At 30.5% G+C, this 21,422-nt stretch overlaps 1 protein-coding gene across 1 annotated transcript; it reads right to left on the bottom strand.

Moving 5' to 3' along the window:
- Nucleotides 1-4,768: 4,768 nt before the first annotated feature.
- On the bottom strand, nucleotides 4,769-14,555 carry LOC111637599 (SRSF protein kinase 1-like). The gene is made up of 10 exons (XM_023383121.1): nucleotides 14,475-14,555; nucleotides 14,334-14,397; nucleotides 12,477-12,556; nucleotides 10,500-10,608; nucleotides 6,232-6,319; nucleotides 6,065-6,152; nucleotides 5,825-5,931; nucleotides 5,149-5,311; nucleotides 4,911-5,065; nucleotides 4,769-4,828 (listed from the first exon to the last, which is right to left on the bottom strand). The coding sequence occupies exons 1-10, from the start codon at nucleotides 14,503-14,505 to the stop codon at nucleotides 4,778-4,780; spliced, it is 936 nt and encodes a 311-aa protein (XP_023238889.1). The 5' UTR covers nucleotides 14,506-14,555; the 3' UTR covers nucleotides 4,769-4,777.
- Nucleotides 14,556-21,422: the final 6,867 nt, after the last annotated feature.

Raw genomic sequence — 21,422 nt, 5'->3', positions numbered from 1 at the left:
TTGGGTCATTATCTCGGTCGCCCTTTTCCTAATCCCCAAGGGGGTCAAAACAATAGAAAATTCGTGGCTTATTCTGTAAATATAAAAGAAACTAATGGACGATGTTTGTCCATTGACCCATACAACTTCGTTGTATGTTGATCAAAACCCCATTCTTTATACGTAATAGATATGTATATATCCATGGTGCGGTTTACTTTATATTACTTTTAAAAAATCAATTTTTCAAAAATATTTCCTCAAAATTGATGACAAAACTTTATGGGTTAATTGTACCTAAATAACCCTAGTTTTTTTGCCTGGACCTCATTTAATCAGAGACAAAGAATACGAATAAAAGCTTTGTCTCTGATTAAATGCGGTCCAGGCAAAAAAACGGGAGTTATTTAGGTACAATTAACCCATAAAGTTTTTTCACCCCATTCTTTGTTTTCGAGGCCAAATTAGCCCCGAGAGTAACCAGCGCCACCAACCTGTGGGAGCGCTGATCCGACGTTGAATCAGAGTTTGAAGCTCCCTGCGTAATGTACGATGGTTTTTTTATAGCTGGTGCCCCCTCCTTTTTCATAATTGCGGGCGACGCTGATAGTGGTCTTGCGGATATGGTAGAGTTTAAGTACAAGTAAATACAATACATCCACAAAATTTCATCGAAATCGGCGATTCCAAACTGCCGGGTTCCCCACGTTAATATGAATCATCAACATAACAATAATTATATATAGTAATATCGTATACCCGCACGTTTTGAATTAAAGGTTGAAAGTTACGTGATAACTAATGATGTCTGCAATGCAAAATGTATCAAAACGAGTTAGTATTATGGGGAGCCACAAAAACATTAAGTTCGGAAAGGGCCAAGGATAAAAAAAGGGTTGAGAAAAACTGGAATCGATGAGAAATTTTCGTTTCTTAGTTACAATATATCATCAAATGAACTTAACTGTTCATTACAGGCTTACAATAAATGAGACTTTAAAACAAATCCATTGGCTTATTTATGGAATTAGGTTATTGGTAAGGTTAGCAGCCTTAGATCAATGTTGGAATTGGAAAATGCAGACAACGATAATAATATAGAAGTATTGGATAGCTACTAACAAACTGATGAATATTAGCATGCTTCTGTGACAGATGAAATTTTTATGAAATCTTGCTTTCAGAAGTATTTTACTTATTGAATATTTCTGAAAACACATTCTTCATTTTATTTGAAATACATTTTCAAAAGTCTGATTAGTTTTTGGCTTAGAAATTTTAAAAGTACATAATTTGGTAATGGTTCAAATTAAGAACTTTTGAAGATAATTTTATTAAAAATGAGTATTTTGTTGGTACTTTGCTTCTTCTATTTAAAATTGTTGAAATTAAGCTTTAGAGAACATATCAAAGTTACTTAATGCTTAACTCCAACAATTTCAAATACAGTAGAACAAGCAATCAATGTACCAACTAAACCCACTTGTGATAAATTCTCTAATTATAGCACCAGTACATCAAAAAGAAAATCAGACATTTAAGTATAAAAACTTTTTATTTGAAATAAGCTCTACAACAGATAAATCAAAAATTTTAAATAATAATAGTACCTTTTTATCAAATTTTAAAATTCCACAGTTAAAAAATTTAATTTTTTTTTTATCGTTTCTTATTGACTGACAATAGTCGTTTATTTTATTAAATAATACTGTATTTTTGGCAGCACTTAACTGTAGAAATTATGTCAAGAACTGAGCCAGGGATGCTTCAGACACTCCAGGGCTGTGGCACGTTTATTGGGATCGAAAGCTAACATGGGAATTAAAAAGTCCATGAATCCTTGGGCATCGGATGATCTCCATTTGTATTTCTCTGTCAAAACACTGTACAGATTCCATGGTTGCAACTGGTTAATATGTTTCAGATTGCCTGTAATAATAATAATAAAACATTATTTATCATATATAACCAAAAGCCGGATTTCTTCAAGCTATATTTAAATATTTTGGCTAGACTTCTTAGTGTCTCGCTACATACAGGCTATAGTTAATTCATTTCGTGTGTAACTTGATAAATCAATAATCCCAAGAATATAGAAAATGTAATTGAAAATTAGGAAGTAGAAAATTTTCGCAATCATCAATACAGCCATTTCAATTTCATAAACAATATCACGTCTGTGTTTCCATTCAACTTTTTCTTAAAAGTTTTGACTGTTTATAGATGCCACTTCATTTTTTCATAAAAGTACTGTATTAGCCTGAATATTGATCTATGTTCTTTCCAGTTGAAAGGGGCAAAAAAAAATCACTCCTGACCTATATTAACCCATCCTGCAATAAGTTGCTTAACTTGACCAATAACGTAATGATTGTTCTTGCTGTATCGGCCTCAAACCCTCCCATATATAAGTAATTTTTAAATATCACTTATTTATAAATTATATTGAATCTCTGTTCATTGAGGGATTTATAACAATGAAACTGAAAATATCATTTACAATAGTTGCTTAATTAATGAAAGCATTTCCTTCCTAATTTTCATTTTCTTTTATAGCCTAAATAATTATTCCAAAGAAAACTTTTTTCTTGCTGAAAATAAAGATTATTTTACTTATAATATGCTTAAAGCCATGGTTCTCAATCCGTGGTCTGCAGAACACGGGTGCTCCATGAAACCACTTCAAGTGTTCCGGGAAAAAATCAAAATACAGTCGACCCCCCTATAACACGGTAGATACGTTCTGGTTTTTATGAATCCATTTTCTATGAGTCCAGCCAATCTCAGCCCGGCACATATGCAGTTTACGGACTATGGCTGTTTGAAAGGTTTCTTCCATAAAATTAATCGATTCTAGACTAACTCGACTCAACATTTCCAAAATACATATAATTTTTTGGAATAATCCATATAAACTATGCTATAAATAAAAAATTGTAGGATTACTTATTGAGCGTGCACCGTTCGACTACACCATTGCTTAAGCTTATTTTTGTTGTGGAGCTTGTCATCGAATGCCACTCGCGTGCTTTCTGATAAATTATTTGTTTTGTGAAAAATTTGCTGAACTTTGGAGACATCATTAATATAAATATAATTTTTATGGGCATTAAATAATAAATGATTTTTAGTAGGTCCGCTGCTCATTTAAACTCAATGGTTTGTGCAATATCCACTATTGGTCTAGATTCGACCAATCCTGTTGCAACACGAGTCGGCAATGATGTTTTACTGAATTATAGGAGATTTTTTTAGCATGTTTGTACGAATACTGTTGCAATTTTTTTGCCGTGATATAAGAATCCGAACTATAGGAACCCGTGTTATAGGGGGCGGGTCAACTGTATACAATTAAGAATTGTAGCAAAAGAAAAATCAATACAATGTATAATAATTTTTGTATGGGAATGTAATCTGCAAATGCCAATGATGTCATATACTAGATCGAGTGCACTCTTGTTTTCAAAAAGGTTTGTCACCCCTGCTTTACAGCTGATGTAAGTGTTCTGTGGAAAAAAATGTCAAAGTTTAGTGTTCCCCAACTTCAAAAAGATTGAGAACCACAGGCTTAAAGTAATAAATTTTGTTTCATTTATACGATGGTCATATTTACCTCTTTTATTGAAAAAATCTCGAGAATATTTTCCAGAAAAAATAATATGCTTAGGAATTTCTCCAAGTAATTCTATTATAGATGCCAAATGACCTTCATCTCTTGTATACTTCTCACCAGAATGAGGATCAAATAAGTAATCACCTGTAGCTAGTTCAAATGCCTGCAGATAAAAGAATTATAATTAATGTTTTAAGTTCAAACACTGGAAAGAATTTACATGTCAAGACATTTCCATAAGTTTAGATATCATTTTTAGTGTTATTGAGAATATTTTGACATTCAATATTCTCAACAACACTAAAAATGAACTTAATTTTAGATCTTTTAATTATCCAATATAAAGATTATTTTCCATGTTATCATACTATAAGAATTATTTAATTTGTACATTGAATAAAGCAACATTAATCAAGATGAATTAACTATTTTTGAATTACACATACACTAAGACTTAATGAACTTTTTAGTTCATTAAGTCTTAGTGTATGTGTAATTATTTAATTTTACTGTAACTTCAAATTTTTCCTTTGTATGTCAGTACAATATACAGGATGATCCAAAGTCAGTTCACAGAGATATTTTTAAGATTATTTTATGGGTGATTAAAATTGGTTTGGTACAGATGTATCATTTGCAATTCATATATAATCAACTGAATCAAAAAATATTTAAAACTGAATATACATTTGAATATTTTCTCTATTTTGTGCATATCGTACAATAAATTTGGCAATGAAGAAATTAAATTTTCCAACACTAAATTCCAGACAACATACCAACTTTCCTGAAAGTACTAAAAGAAATCTTTTATAAAATAAAATTATATTCTTTTAGTTTAGTTTGTTCATTTTTTTTATAAGGATAAATCCATAATTTGTAACAATTCAGCTTACCAAACAAGCCGTAGACCAGATGTCTGCTGGAGGTCCATAATCAGCACCCAGCAATACCTCAAGAGATCTGTAATGCCTGGTTTGAATATCTTCCATAAAATGTTGATTCTTTAACACAAAATATGATTTTGAAATCGAAAACTGAAAATAAGATTTGTAATCTCTAAAAATTAAAATTATTCTTACCACCCAGCATGCATTTTTAAGATCTGCTATTTTAACAGAAAGAGCTGATATCTGATTTAGAGAACTTGTAAGTTTATTGATCCTTAAATTTATTGTTTAAAAATTATTCTTTAGAACAACTTTTTTCTATATTAATTCCTGGACACAATTCAATCTGTAAACAGAAAAACGTTTTAAAATTAATTAATGTTTCTCATATGTAACTGAGAATATTGAATTAAAAATTTGTTACTAACATGAATGTTTTCATCAGTCTCAGACTTTTCCAATTCCTGAACTTCCATTTCAATCAATTTTTGTTGCCAATTGGCTTTCTTTTTCAATTTCTTCTTCTTGTTTTTTGACATATTTGAATTATTACAATTTTTTAATTCTCTTGGTGCATTACAAACTAAAAAATAATTAATTATAAGTTTAACATGTATGCAATAAATTAAACATTATATAGAAAATAAATTTCACTCTGACACACACCTTGAGATGCCAAAGGTCTAAGTCCAAGTTTCTGGCGTTGAATTACTTCATACGTTAGCTTTTTAATGTAGCTTTCATCAACTGTTATTAACACATTTTCTGGCTTAATATCTGTATGAATAATATTGCATTTTGTATGGAGATAATGTAGACCTTCCAAAACCTATTGGTTGTAAGATCAGCATGGTTATTAAGTTCTTAATTTACAGTCCAGTGATATTTTGTTTTTAAAATGAAAATCATCAAATTTTCATTTAAAAAAAGAATATCACTGGATCCTCAATAAATAAATATGCTTTTTTGTATTCTTATAATTTTATCAAATGTTTTTTAAACATGATTCAAATAAATGAATGACTTGTTAAAATCATATAATTATGGAAAAGAAATAGCCAACTGATTTGTTATTGATATGATTATTATTGAAAATTGTTTTCTGATATACTTATGTATATGATAAGAAAGATTTGTTTATGGATCTAATTCTTGTTTCTACTACAAATAATTGAAATTTTTATGTTACTTCATTATATTCTTATATAAAATTTACTTTGCTTGTATCAATCTACTTAAAAACATATTCAACTGAATTTATATCAAACTTTATTATAATCTCAAAATACAACTTAGTGCTATTTTGTGTTTAAAAAATTACATAAAAATATATTAACATTACCTGAGATATAATTGTTTTCACACATTGGATGGGTATTCCTTGATAGTTCGATCGAATAATTAATTTCAATAAATTATGACCTAATACTTCAAATACCATGCAAGTATCTAATTAGTATAATTAAAAAAAAATCAATCTATATTTCTAGAGTAATTCTTAGTAAAATGTAAATTTAAATGCAGTATGATTTTATGAATATAAGAATTAGGTTTTATATTTCATCACATATAGAAAGGATACGATTTCCATTTATGCTGCTTACTTGAAAATTATCTAGAAGTTGGATGACTCTCTCTCTGCATGGATCATCTAGATCAGTATCTCTAACCTTGAATCAATTATTATTATTATTATTATAACTACAAAAACATTACCATAAGATAGTAATTTTGATTAGGATATATTACACTTCTCAATAACTTGATTTCATCAGCAGCACTTTCTGTAAAATGACTTGCACTTTTCACTAACTTTAGAGCCACAAATCTTTTTTCCCTGTTATAAACAAATTATTTAAAAAATAATACAACTAATTTGATCTTAGATTACACTTTACAGATGTTATTAAATGATGTAAATATTGTAAAACAATTTCCATTGGCAATAATATATAAAATTTAGATGCCAAACTTGATATCACCTGGTATCATGCATAATTAGTATTCTTTATCAATACCAAGGCTGTGGAGTTGAAACACAAATGCTTTTGAGTCTGACTCCAACTTTGACTCCTCAAGTTCATGATACTAACTACCGTGTTTACCCGAAAATAAGACCTAGCACAGGTTTTGCTGAATTGTGAAATATAAGACCTCCCCCTGAAAGTAAGACCTAGCGAAGTTTTTTTTTTAGTCGTAATGGTCATCGACAGATGGTTGAAAGTGGCCGTTGGCTTTTTGAAAGTACAGCCACTGATTGGTCAGCAGACAATTACGCCACACGGCATGATTTGCATAAGACTATGGCTTGGGAATCACAGGTTTGCATAACGTTACGGCTGGTGATGGCTAATTGGTCGGCCGGGAATCACGCCACATGACATTTGCATAGTGCTATGGTTCAGTAAGCACTAATTGGTCATCGAGTCTGATGTTGACGCTATAAAAAGGCGACAGTTCAACACATTGGATATACGTCACTCTCGTCTAAGTTCGACTTGGGAATTTTTTTGTTCAATAATAAATGTGAATTCTTCTTCCTGGAAAAAATAAGACATTCCCTGAAAATAAGACCTAGCACGTTTTTCAGAGCAAAAATTAATATAAGACACTGTCTTATTTTCGGAGAAACACGGTATATACTTTTTATATCAATTGAATGCAAACAACATCCAAGACATCCCATCACTATCAATGGGAACCAGACTATCTTTTAGAACTGTAACCTATTAAAGTTCAGAGCCTGTCCATTTTTTACTGATTCCAACTCCAGTAACTCAAGAATTGCTTTTGATTCTGACCCCATAGCTCTGGTCAATACTGCCCATTATCTAGTGTGAAAAAGGTTCTGCAATTATTACAGATATTGGTAGTATTGATAAAAGATACTAATTAGGCATATCAAGTGAACAATTTGATTTTTAAGTGTTTTGGAGATAAAACCTTTAGCCTTGGTGCAGTAGATTATCTTTAGTACGTCCTTGATAAAATACAAATTTGAATCATATAATTGTAGTAACTAAAAGGTAATATGAAATATAAATCATACATACTGGTATAAAACTGAGTGCTGTATCAAATATCATATACATACTGCTGGCATTTGATCTTTTGGATAATGTATTTTTTTAAAAATTACATTTAAATAAAAATACACATTAGATATATGTTTTGTATTTTGTTATATTGGATAATTTTTAGTCTAATTTAAATATGTTTATTATACAGGTACACAACCGAATTTCTGCAACTGATGGTCCAGCATCCCTTTAATCTGGACAAAATTGCAAGAGAGAACTTGTAATTCCTGCAGTCATCAGACTAGTTTACTGGGTGGTCTCAGATGGCATTGTGTTGGGCATGCTTATTAACACTGCACTTGGTAGTAATACTGCAAATTTGTTGTATTCTTAGTTAATTTTGTTGAAATTTAAACTTAGTTATGGCTAGGAAAAATAAGTGTCAGTAGTCATATCAAACATAAACATCCAAGATATTGATCCAAGATAAAGCAGAACTGCTGAAAAAAATGGACAGTGGTGTTTCAGTGTGCAAGCTGTGTAACATATATGGTACTGACTCATCAACTGTATTTAATTTTTGCTTAATCATCTTGTTTCATTAATGTATTAATGTATAAGTAACTATATATCATTTATTTATTTAAGTTTCTAGCAGTCCTTGTGTACTTTAGACATGAAAGAAATGTAATTAGTGAGTCAAATTTGTTGATGAATTACAGATATTATTCAAGACCACAGTTGTTCCAGCAAAATGGTTAATCCAGCAAGGCTTTGGAACCTAGGATACTGGAAATTCAGTGGTGTACCTGTACATAAAATTCATAGAATTCCTAACGGATTCTACAAGACACTGTCCTAAACATTAATGAAAAAATTAGTGAGAAAGCATTCTTTAATGAAAAACATAATATAATTTATTGGCATAATATAATATAAATAAAACATAATATAATATATTTTATGAAACATCATTTTAGAACTTAAAGTAAATTTTTTAATATATTTTTTTAATTCATAATTCAAATTTGTATATAACATTTAATATATACATTAGGCTCAAAGACCGAAATTGGTCATTGAGCGAAAAAACGACCACAATGCGAATTTCGTGTTGTGGCTTTCAATGCGTAGTGGTCAAATAGACCACTACGCATTGTAGTGATTAAGAAAAGCCATAATGCGTTCTGAATGTTAGCTGATGCAACCACAATACGAAGGATTGGTTGTAACTTGTCAACAAGTGCATTGCAAACACTTGCAGAGTTTGTATTGTGTTCATTCTTGACCAGTGCTGCCATTTCTACGGTAATTACCGTTTTCTAGAGTAATTTCAACCTCTCAGAGTACTGTTTCGGATAGTCTTATATTTAGGGTAAATCTAGGGTAAAACTACTCTGTGTTCTTATGCTATTATCACTCCACAAGTTTTGCTGGAAAAAGTTTTAGCTAAAACCATTCTTTTTCCCTATAACTGGAGGGTTTTAGGATAGGACAACAGAAGCTAAAGAAATAATGCAGATTGATGCTAGGTACATGGGTGTACACTGTATAGTGATACTTTGGTTTTTGTCGATAATCTGTCCAAAAACAATCAGCGAAATCCGAAACTGACAATAACTGAAGTCAACGAAAACCGAGGTATTACTGTATTGATACACCTGAGTAGGATTTCACTTTTCTCAACCTTCATGCCATTGAGCCATTGGCACTCTCCATATGAGATGTAAATTAATACCTATGTAATGTAAATAAAGCCTAAAAATCCTAAGACATTTTAGTTATTAAAATTTTCAAAAACAGTAATAATTGTTCTGATTATTATTTCACAATAATATTACAGGGATCTGCATCATAGAATTGTCTATCTTATGTTTTTGTTTTTATTTGAGCTTGAGCTCAGAGTTTTGTCAATTTGGGTAATTTTCTGCAGTTGAAATTGGTTCGATTGTTTTAGTTAGGGTGCCTAATGTTGATAGGGGATGTGCAGCTCCCAGAAATGTTTTAGCTGTTGTTATGAGCATTAATCCATCAGGTCTCTATCAGTTAGAAAACAACGAAAGTCTTCTTGATCGACTTTATGCTCGTAATGAATTTACAATTTCTAAAGTAACTTTATTAACATTCAGAACACACCCTCAACTTTATTAACACTTCGCTCAGCATCCATGTTAACATCTGGAAGTAAGCAAGGGTTTATAATGTGTCACTGTAAAAGATACTGTATTGATAAAAAATGCAAATGTCACTCAAAGAACATAAAAATGCATGAATAATTAAATGTTGTTGTAAAGTAACCAAGTTAAATTTCTGTATATGGTGAATAATTTTGTTACCTGCATATATAAGATAAATAAATCATAATGAAAAAGAAAGTTTTATTTTCTTATCATCGCTCGTTATTAGTTAACATCCAGAACATGTGGTGGCTTTTAACCATAATAAATCCGTCACACAGTGGTTTTTAACTTTAGCAGCTGATTTTTATTTTATCGTGTGTATCAAGCACCTACAAGTATATTTAATTAGACCTATAGCACTTTTTAGCAAAACAAAAGAAACAAATGTCTATTTTTCTCCATATATTTTATTTCTTTGAAATTTTTTTTAAGTATGAAAATTAAATTTCTAGGAAAACTTGTAGAACTAATGTTGTTCAGCATTAAAAAATTGTAAATAAAAATGTTTCGAGCCTATAATCCATATTTTAAAGTTACAAACCACTGTGCATCATATGATCCTGTATCGTGGTTACATTAGCTAACATTCAGAATGTGTTATGGCTTTTCTTAATCACCACAACGCATAGTGGTCAAATATCATGAAAGCCATGGCATGAATTTCACTTTGTGGCCATTTTGAAACGACCACGTGTTGTGGTCTTTTTTTCGCTCAATGAGCGATTTTGAGCATAACATATATACATACATATATATATGTATATATTAAATTATTAAATTTTATTTACAATATCCATTACAAAAATTAATAACTTACTTTGAATCCCAGCAAAGCCATACAGTGGAAAAATGTCCCCATCCTAACTTGCGAATTATACGATACTGACTGTTTAACACATCTCCAATTTTTACGGGACAATACCCTCCTACACCAGAGTATAAATATTAGAAATTATTTAAATTATCATTTTATTTCAAATATTAAAACAATAAGACATTGAAAAAATATTATAGAATTGTTTTAATATAAACCTATGATTATAATTCCAAGAATTATGAAAGCAGTAATTTTCATTTAACCTATTATTAAATACAATTGTTTTTTATAAAACTATGCACATCAGATTATCAAACTTAGATTGCGTGCATTTCATCACATTAAGTTAGCATCAATAATTAAAAAAGTAATAAAATTTAAAAAATCTGAACATTTCTACAATGAATATGCATCCATTTTCTGTACCTAAGTATTTCAGTAACAAATTGAAAATGATTAGTATCAGGTGCAGCAGAAGCATTGCATTGAGACATATGCACTAAAATATCATTTAACATTTAACAATTAAAAATGTAAAGAGGTTAATAAAAAATTCAGCAATGAGTTGCATAACTTTCCTGGCTATTATGAGATTTTATTTAGAAAATAACTTTTATTTTTTAATTACAATATAATAAAATTGTGTGTGGTGCCATCTGTTATGAGGTTTTATTATAAAAAATCTTTTTAAATTTTTTTAATTACTATAAAATGGCAAAAAGCAAGCTTTATAAAAAAAAAAGTATAAATGTTAATAACAATTAAAATCATCAAGTCTGACCCTACTGGAGATACACATGACCCTTTTATCTCTTCACTCCCTTGACCTTTAACCACCAAAATATAACAGCATCATTGCTCCTCATACACAAGCCACCATGCCAAATTTCGTTACTTAATCTTTACCCCATTCAGCGATATTAAGCAAAATAGTCACCAACACAAACACACAATTTTTTTTACCTTTTTTTGGATTCAGGAGGTCTCAAAACATGTAGGATGTGCAAAAAGCTCTGAGGGTCAAATTTGACATGAATCCAATACTTTCCTATGTAATTTATATATAATGGCCAGGAAAATAAAAAGATGGAGTTCTGAAGTATTGTTTTAATACATATACTGTATATGTAATAGCTACTTAACATAGAAAGGTTGTTATAAATGATTAATAAAATATAATTTATAAGCTTTAAAATAAAAATTAAGATTCAAATAATAAACTTTGAAATAATAAAATAAAAAACCTGGGGCCATATTCTGGTCACTGTCTCTGGTCTCTCATAAGCCGGTCACTGATTGACTAATCATTTGGATTAGCCAATCAGGCAAACAAGCCCATTTGGTTAGTTAAGTTTAAAATATTGTAATTACTATTTTAAATAAATTTAGTCCATTAAACATTTATTTTTAATTCAATTTAAATTGTAGATTATTTTGTTAAAAAAATAAACTATATTGTGCTATATAGAAGTTTGTATCTGGGTTGAGGCAGATACCCAAAAGCGATAAGATTAAGGTGATATTGAACATCAACTGGTTCCATCAAGTCTCTTTTTGCCCTTCATAGTTAAATTTGGTGATTGGTTTTATCTGTTGTTGACATTCAATGTTGTTTGAATATTGTCATCCATGTTTGGCTTTTAGTATTACTGTTCCAAATTAGCATGTAATTTAATGATTTTTGTTTTGTAACAATTATAGTTATAGTAAATTCATCAAATCATTTTAAATTTATATCATTTTCATAATGAATTCTATCATTATACTATTTTATAGTAAATACTAAATTTATAAATGCAATATAATAACTTCAAAACTCATTAAAAGTTACAACTCATTTATATTCTACAGATAATTTAATCTAGACTATTTCATCAAATTCAACATTGACTATTTCATTTAAGAAAAAAAAATACATTATTTATTCAAATAACTCTTAAATACTCAAGTTTCACTGGTTTTAAATTTGAAATTTACCTTTACAATAATCTCTCTGATCTTCTTGTTCATCTTCAGAACTGGAAAAAATTTCTTCATTGCTTATAGATTCAGATTCTCTAAATAATAAATTAATTGTAAAAATTAGAATGAAGTTTTTTAAATGCATCTTATGCTAAATACTTTTAAGGTTATTTGATTTTTGAGTATATTCATTAAATATTTTAAATCAGATATCCAGTATAAATGAATATTTTCTATAAATGTAATAAATTTTAAAATTTATAGAAATTGAAATTTTTAATATTAAATTTTTGAAAATTTAGAATTAGAATTTTTTTCTTCAGATAATGAAGAAAGATGTTTAAATATTCAAATTTTATGTAGCTGTAGTCAGTATCAAGAGCAAGCACGACAGCAAAAGGAGCCCATTTCTAATCTTGGGACCATTCATTCTGACCAAATGAAATACTGTACATAAATTTTTCTTTCTTTTACTAATAAAAGCAATCGTAACAAAAAATAAAATCTAATTTATAGGAGTAAAAACTACTATAGGTCCAGGGAAAAATCCCCAGCTTCTCCCCTTGACAGCCCTGGTGTTTAGTAGATTCATATTACCAAGTTAGTTTAAAATTTGATTAAATATTTTAATATCAATCAAATATCTTACATATTATTTCAGTTTTATTATTATATTCATTAATTAAAATCTCATTTTAATGCCACTTAATTTTTGGTTTAATTTATTAAAAAGTATTTACCAGCAAAAGCATCACACCTTTCAGACGAGTTATTAGAACTACAGATGTTGAAACCTCAAATTTTAGACATTATTATTAAATAAAGTTTAAACGAAAGTTTAGATATATACATAGGAACACTATAGATTTGTTAACCTAGCAAATACTTCATAAATTACCGGACTAAAATTTACACATTATCAGATGACAGCAATCTTCATAACAGACGATAGATTTAAAAAATTTTTGTAAATTATCATTTATACTTATATATTGTTATTGTATCATGTTATGTACAGTACACTCATGCATTATGTATTTGAACATTTTCAAAAAATTTTAAAATGTTCCTTTCCTTGCATTCCATCTTGGAACACATTAGCATGATGATGATGATTTATTTAGATCAGTGTTTCTCAACGGGGGCGATATCACCCCCATGTGGGCGTTTTTCCATGTTGAGGGGGCGATTAGGAATAAGTTATATTTTTGGGGGCAAAAAACAATTTTCTGGGTGATATAGTAAAACATTATATTAATAATAATTAGCTATTTTATTCGTTATATTGTACAATAATTAAACAAATAACATTATACTAGTCTATTCAATGCAGTACAAATTTGGCATTAGCCTTGGCCCTCAGCATCGGAATTTTATAGTGAAGGGGGCGATACTACGTAACGGTTTTACTGAAGGGGGCGATACTACGTTGAAGGGGATGACGATTCCTTAGAGGTTGAGAAACACTGATTTAGATCATCATCTTCATACTGTGTTCAAAATGGAATTTATACTGGAATTTCATTTATAAGGTTCATTGGTTTGCATTTTTTCTGACATACTTTATTCCAGTCTTAGCATTTGAACCAAATTTACCATTATTATAATTTTTTCCTTCAATATTTATATATCTTTCATTTTGTCAGAGAAAACATTGATAGAAAATTTATTTAGCTGTATTTTGCAATAACTTTATGAAATTTTTGTAATTTGGAACCTAAATGAACAAAAAAGTCATACAAGAAAAGAATCTGTAGGCGTTACTTTTAGTACAATATCCATATAATTATAAACACACTATTTACCTAAAGTTAACATCTACCTAATGTATTTATATATAGACAATGAGTTAAGCATTACTTCCTTCTTTACCTAGCAATGAATTTTTCGTTCTTGTTTTTAAACCCGTTCTTCTTTTTTCCCTTCTTTGCCAAGTCTGAAAACAATAAAAAAACATACGAATAATTCATTATATTTTTTTAATCGATAAAATAAATGATAAATACTTCTTACATCTTTTGTTCCTATCCGAACTCATTTTCATTTGAACCAGCCGCCGACGCCTCCTGTGTATACTGATCAGTGTTGCCACATGGTGTTCAAATTGGATGATTTTTAAGGTTTAATTAAAAATTACAAATAAATTTAATGTAAGCGTTCTTATGAAAATATTTGATTTTATTCAAAATGTATTTTTTTAACTGGAAAATAATTACAATAATCGTTTTCTTTTTTAACGATTTTGCCTTAAGGGCAACCGAAAGCGTCTTTTTTAAAAGCCTATTATAGGTTCGGCGAGGTCCACGAAACTACCAAGTAGCCAGGAACGGATTCGATATATCTAGAATCTACTCGTTAAAAATTTCTGAATAAACTCTGTATTGAATCCTGGTTACCTGAACGGATGGATGGCCGAGCAGCTAAAGTGGTAGCCTACCACTTTGGAGACCCGGGATAGAATCCGAACGGGTCGAAAACTCCAGAAATGTTTCGGAGTGGTCCGTTCCGGATATGTCAGGCCCGTTTCTCACTATCCGGTGGCCTATTATGGACAGCCTTAATGGGCTTGATAAAAGACCCTCTAAGTAGGCACAGGACGGAAAGAGTTAATAGGACCGATCTTGAAGGCAGAATAGCCGAGGCGATCAACTTATTGCTCTGGGGAATTCAGAATCGAATCCGGGTGAACCAGGAATTTTTTCACGGGCGGTCTGTCGGACATAGTCTTTCCCAGTCCGGCTGAACCTACAATAGATATGAAAAAAGGTGCCTTTTCATGCCCAAAGGAGTAAAAAGCCAAAAATGAGAAAAACACATTATAATTTTTTTCATTAGGATTGACCTAAATGCAGTGGCATCGGCAGCACGAATGAAAAAGAATAAGCCATACAGTCAGAAATATTTTTAATACAAATGAAAAATGATGAGGAACGGGGCCCGATATATCCGGGACAGATCGCCACAAACAATTCATGTGACTCCAATATGCAACGTAAGACTCCCATTGCTTGATACCAAAACTTCGGCATTATCGAAGATAGTTAAGACTAGGACCAAAATAGTGTCTAAATTGGATTTCTTACCGCCCAAAAAAAGTCTTTTATTCTACAGTGATTGATTGATTGGTTTGTTGGGATACGGCAATGCAATACATGATCGATCTGCCAAGGGGAAATGCCTTTCGGGAAACTGACTCTTGTTTAGGTATTAGACACGTAAAGAAAACCGAAAACACGCAGCTAGCTCATTAGACAGGCACGAATCCACGACCAACTATAAGTGTTTAGTGGTTTTATCCACTGATAGTTACTTTACAATAAATCCATTAATGTAGAAAGAATGGCGGCGTATATACACTGGATTGTGTGGAGAAAGGATAATACTCCTTTTCTTTCTCTATATTATCCTTTTTCTATGCAGTCCGTATTCTAATCTTTTTTGGCTGGAACAGATTTAATCCTTCTTTCTCTTAAACAGATTGTCGACAGAGAAGAGGAGCTTGGAATTTTTCCCGTGCCCGGAGAAAAGGACCCATAATGGTTCCTACCCTAAAAAATTAATTTTTTTTACTAATAAAAAAATAAAATCTTTAAAACTGATCTTTTATATTAAAAAAAGCAGACATTTTACTTATTTTATTTGTTGAAAGCAAAGAATAAACAATAAGACAGAAGGGATTCTCTCTACCCCGAGAACCATACAGGCTATCGATGGTCCTGGCGAAGAGCAGGGATAAGTTGGTTAAAGCGCTCAGAACGGAAATTAACTAAATTTTTATTAAGGGCAAAGCTAACTTCACCTTTAAAAGTGAAGCTAGCCTTTTCATTTTAACGATGTTTTTAAATTGCTGTTTTCTAATTACGATTTAAAAAATCATTAAAAATATGTAATCAGATACGAAATTGCTCTTGTTATTGTAAGAAACTTATTGTAAGTATTTCCAGAAGTATGTCTGCAATTAATAATAAACAATTGGCACAAATTTACTTTTAAAAACTTTTATATAAGCAGTTCTTCGATTGAATGTGACGCTAACTTTTGATTCCAGCTGAAGGTTCCATATTGTAATTATAGAAACTTTTCTGAAATTAATGACTGCAAAGCATATTAAGTGCCCTCTTAAAACTTCTAAGAATATTATAAAGGAAATTTATTAGCGAAATTTACTATTACTTAATTCAATATTTTAAGAATTGATTAGAGTATTTAAAATATTTCTCATAAACTGACAGTTGAGAAGCACCGAAATGGAATTACTCTGTCGGTATCATTTTTTAACACAGAGTATTAATCTTTCCGAAACGTATATAATACTTAACGACAGAATTAATTAATCATTTATCATGTAAATTAAAATCAATAGTCTAATTAAAATGTAGAATTTATAAATATGCCCTTAATCATTGATTTTCATTGTTTACGTGTATTGTTTCGCCTCTTCTTCTTTTTAAGAACAGAAAAAGAGGCTCATCTTTCACATCTCTTCTTCTCCTTCATCGAAAGGCATCTTGATTAATTTTGCTTATACAATATTTTCCACAAATTTTCCTATATAATTATATTATTTTAAAAATAAAAAGCTAGTATTTTTCTAGTTTAAAGTAAAGTCGAATTTCCAACAACGGACACCTCTAAACGGTGTCCATTTTACCAGGATCGTTAAACAAATACAAAATAACCTCCAAACAACGGACAATTTTTTGTGTTCTCGTCAGTGGCTGTTATTCAGAGGTTTGACTTTACTATATTTTATTTGTTAGGAAAGTAGTTTCTTGATAAATATATTTATTATTAAACAATTTATTCAAAAATCCATTCATAACGAATTCGTTTTAATGAAATTTTGTATTCAGAATTGATGAAACGGATTAAATTTATTTCAAATTTCTCTACAAGATTACTTTTAATTTGTGTTATTCGTCACATTGAATACAAAGTAATAATAAAAATAATAAATTGCCATTAAATGAATGAATAGGCACCTAAATATAATAGAAAGATAATTAAATAGTTTCAATTATAATGGATTCTTTAAAAATATTGTTTCGAAAGTCGAATTATGTTGTAAACACAATATTTATTTAAAATTCTAATTATCTAAGACTTACTGTAATTTCCCCATTGTACCTGAAAAACCAACTAAAAAACATCTCAGAGTACAAAATAAAGAGCTTTTTTCAACTTTCCAATTAAAAACTTTGAATTAAACTTTTATTTTTAATATTCTAAGCTAATTTTTAACGGAATATTAAAGGATATCCGACATTATTTATTAAAGTGTTAAATTCCCTCTTCATATTTAGTCCGTTTCTGTCCTCTGGGGCCTTTTTAGTTGCCCTCATCATTGATTCGGCCCAATCCACGATGGGACAAACAGAAAAATCGTAAAGATTGGACCGAACTCAGATTGTACATTCTATTTTTATTGCTATTTTATATATTTTTTTAGTATTTTATGAAAGAATAGATAACAAAGAAGCTATTGTATCTTTTTTTTCACCATGATACATATAGAAATTTGGGAATTCGTATTGAAAATATTGATTTCTAAAATACACACTTCACTGATCTTTATGAAACTCTAAAGAAATTGTTTTAAAAACTTATATTTTTAATTAGTAATAAATTAAATAAAATTTCTCAAATGTATGTTTTGAAAATTTTCAGAAAATTTGCTGAAAAAGCCCAAAATTTTGGTGACAAAAATTGTTTATTTGCACACCATCAGATGGCACTAGAAGGATGCCATTGAGGATTATTCAAGAGGCATTTCGATCGGATATTTATATTCAAATATTCATTTATTTATTAATATTTCATAAACATTCATCTCGTCCGCCCATATCACTTAATGGAACGACAGCATCACTCGGAGATAACTAATAATGAAAAATACGCTCTTTGTTTGCGGCCATTTTATTGTTCTCGCGCCTGTAATGAAAAATAGTTTTTTTTTTTTTTTATGAGAATTCTCAAATGAAACATTATAACACTTAGTTGAAAATGGCGAATTAAATTATAAACGCGACTGCGTTATTACAATTTTATAACAGTAAACGACATAGAAGATCTGAAAGCATTACACGTATGCTACTATCTTTAATCCCATTTTCGAATTTAGTGCTTAACCGATTTCAAATTCTAACCACAACAATTTGGAAAACTAAGTTTATTACGCTGTCTTTGTACGGGCTAATGGTCATTTCGGCACAGCAGGATTTGACAGTTGACAAGCGAGACAAATGTGTGATTGCTAAGGTGCTAGACCAACGCCTCTCTCTTCTCCATTAGCTTCGTTATCTGCGTAGAATATTTAATAGCTCTTACTGTACTTCAATAACGGTTTATTGCGGTGACTCAATTAATGGACACCAATTATCCTAAGTCGATGACGTCACGCGCGTACGTACCCCCCCCTTCTCGACAAGTTTGCCTACTTGTTATTGTCTACGTGGAGAAAGTGTAAATCGGCTATTTATTTGCTAAATCCCACTCTTCCCCCTCTATTATCTCTAGAAGTTTAATGAACGGCAAGCAAATTCTCTAGTTGCAAAGGTAAAACTCGGACACATCACAGTTTGGCTTTAATTAACGAATACTTCACTTTACCGGGGCAATTCGTCTGTCGATAACGCGCTATAATCGGACGAAAATAGCGCGAATGGGAGTTCGAATACATTCGAAAACGTAGTTTAATAGATGGGAAAGCATTTAATTGTTAAACCAACTCGCGGAATTATACCTAAATGAAAGCGGTAATATAATTTATCCGAGAGAATTTTCTTCGATTCTTTATTAGGAACGAAGATTAACTGTAATCCAGGAGAAGCGGAACGTAACGTAGCGAAGTTACCTCATTAACTGTTGGCTCCAGTCGTGATTAGTCTTCGTCTATCCAATATTCCGATTGAACAAATACGGAATGAATAATTAGGTTTTAGTTCCTTCCTTCATCTCGAATTGTGATTGCTGCGCGTTTATTTTTATTCTTTTTCACTTCCCTTCTCTTCTGATTCAACGCCTTAACACCCGTGAACTCCTTTGTTTTAATTCGCTAATTTCTCCTTTTCAGTTTATAATTAACGGATATTTTCGAATCATTTTGTAGCATTAAAGATGATTCCCGACCAAATTGTATTTATTTATTTTCCTTTAAAAAATATTTGGATAAACAGGGTGAAAAAAATGGTCGGAAGAGAAAGAAATTCGAGTTTAAAGGAAAGTCCCCTCCAACCTGAAAAAGTGTTTTATTTTGAAGGAAACAAACCCAATTCCAACCAAGCTTAACATTTGCTGTATTTTCTGTATTCTTCTATAACAATTTTTTTCTAAAATAAAATAAAATAAAAATAAAAATAAACGATTGGAAGGACAAAAATGTATATGGATTGAAATGCGCCAAAAAATAGCCCAGATCGAAATAATTTTACGTGTTAGAAGAACTCAGAAATATAAAAAAAAAGTATATCGATTAAATAATAGATATGGCTAAAAATAAAGCCTCATAAGTATTACTGATATGAAATTTCCATTCGAATTACAAATGACAAAAACATTTCCTTTTCCTAAAATAGCTTTATTTCTCATCCATATTAATTTTAAAAAAATTTCATAATTATTTCGAGAAATTAGAGTTAATTTTACCATAAAATCGCTTATAATTTGAGGTGAGATATTTTAACAATACTAAAATAAACGAGTTGAAACTTGTCAGTTGCTTCTTAATATTCGCGCGACTACTATAAACAGTCGTCGTTCGAGCCTTCTAGATGCCTTTCTTCTGCTTGAATAGCCTCATCGGTACAATTAGGAAGGTTATTAAGCATTCCTAATTGTACCGATGAGGCTATTCAAAATTATTGATTATTTGTAGTATTTACGATAGTGTTAAATGGCATTATTGTGTTATATTTAATACCTACTAACGCCATTTTTTGAAGTTGAATTCTATGCACTACGTCTTAAATTAGTGTTAAATCGAGCGTGGCGGTAAACCGAAGCACTTCAAACAATAATTACACAGTATTTAGGTTTGAGAGTTTGAAAATCGGCGATTTGGTGATTGACATACAAAACCGAACAGTCACATATACCAAAGGATTCTCAATTTAATATTTATGGAGGAGTTCCGTTGCGCTTTACCAGAGTAGCGCTATATCGAGTTTTGACTGTAATTGAAAAACGTAAAAGACCAATCGGTAACAAGCGATGTGGCGATGTAGAAGTGTGACGTGTTCCCACCGAAAATGCCCAAATCGATACTCCCAAGAGCATAATCAATCTTTCCTCTTCCGGGGTAGTAGGCTACCTCTTAATAATCCCAGATTAAAAACACTTAACGAACAAGTAATAAAAGAATCCGGACATTCCCGGTAATAACCTGACGACATTCAATCTTGGTCACACGCGACGTACAGAAAAACAACTAAGAGTATATTTTTAAATGAAATTTCTCTTGTAACGTAATATTATAACACGGGTCGATAAGAAAACAAAAGAAGGAGTGGAAGGGGGAGGGAAAATAACTGAAAAGAGAATTTTGAATATGTAATTTTATCCCGATAGCTTAGAATTTTATGAAGTAAATCGCTAGATTATATAAGAATGCATTGGTGTGAGTTTAATGCGATGCTTAGGAGGATATCGGAGAACGGAAGTGATGTCAACCAAGTTGATGCAAATAGGAAATGAATTGAAGCAACAAAGAAATACGGTTAATTCTAAGACATAGATAAGCAAAGAAATCGGAACTGAGGATATCAGCATTCTTGTTGATTTGGCTAGAAAGGAAATTAAAGCTACCTTTAATAATTCAAGTCTTGATTGAGACTTGACAAGTTTACAGACTACAAAGCAGTGAAGTGAAGAATACTACGGAAATTATCCTTTACTTCCCATTGGTTGATTTTCATTGACAGCCACTGAAAACTGGACGTGTTCTGCTTGTTAATTAAATTTGTC

The sequence above is a fragment of the Centruroides sculpturatus genome, unplaced genomic scaffold (genome assembly GCF_000671375.1).
Source record: "Centruroides sculpturatus isolate CEXI.00-Female unplaced genomic scaffold, Cexi_2.0 scaffold53, whole genome shotgun sequence".
NCBI classification, from domain to species: domain Eukaryota; kingdom Metazoa; phylum Arthropoda; class Arachnida; order Scorpiones; family Buthidae; genus Centruroides; species Centruroides sculpturatus.
Note: the sequence above shows the minus strand (reverse complement) of the source record. Positions and strands in the feature narration are given on the sequence as shown.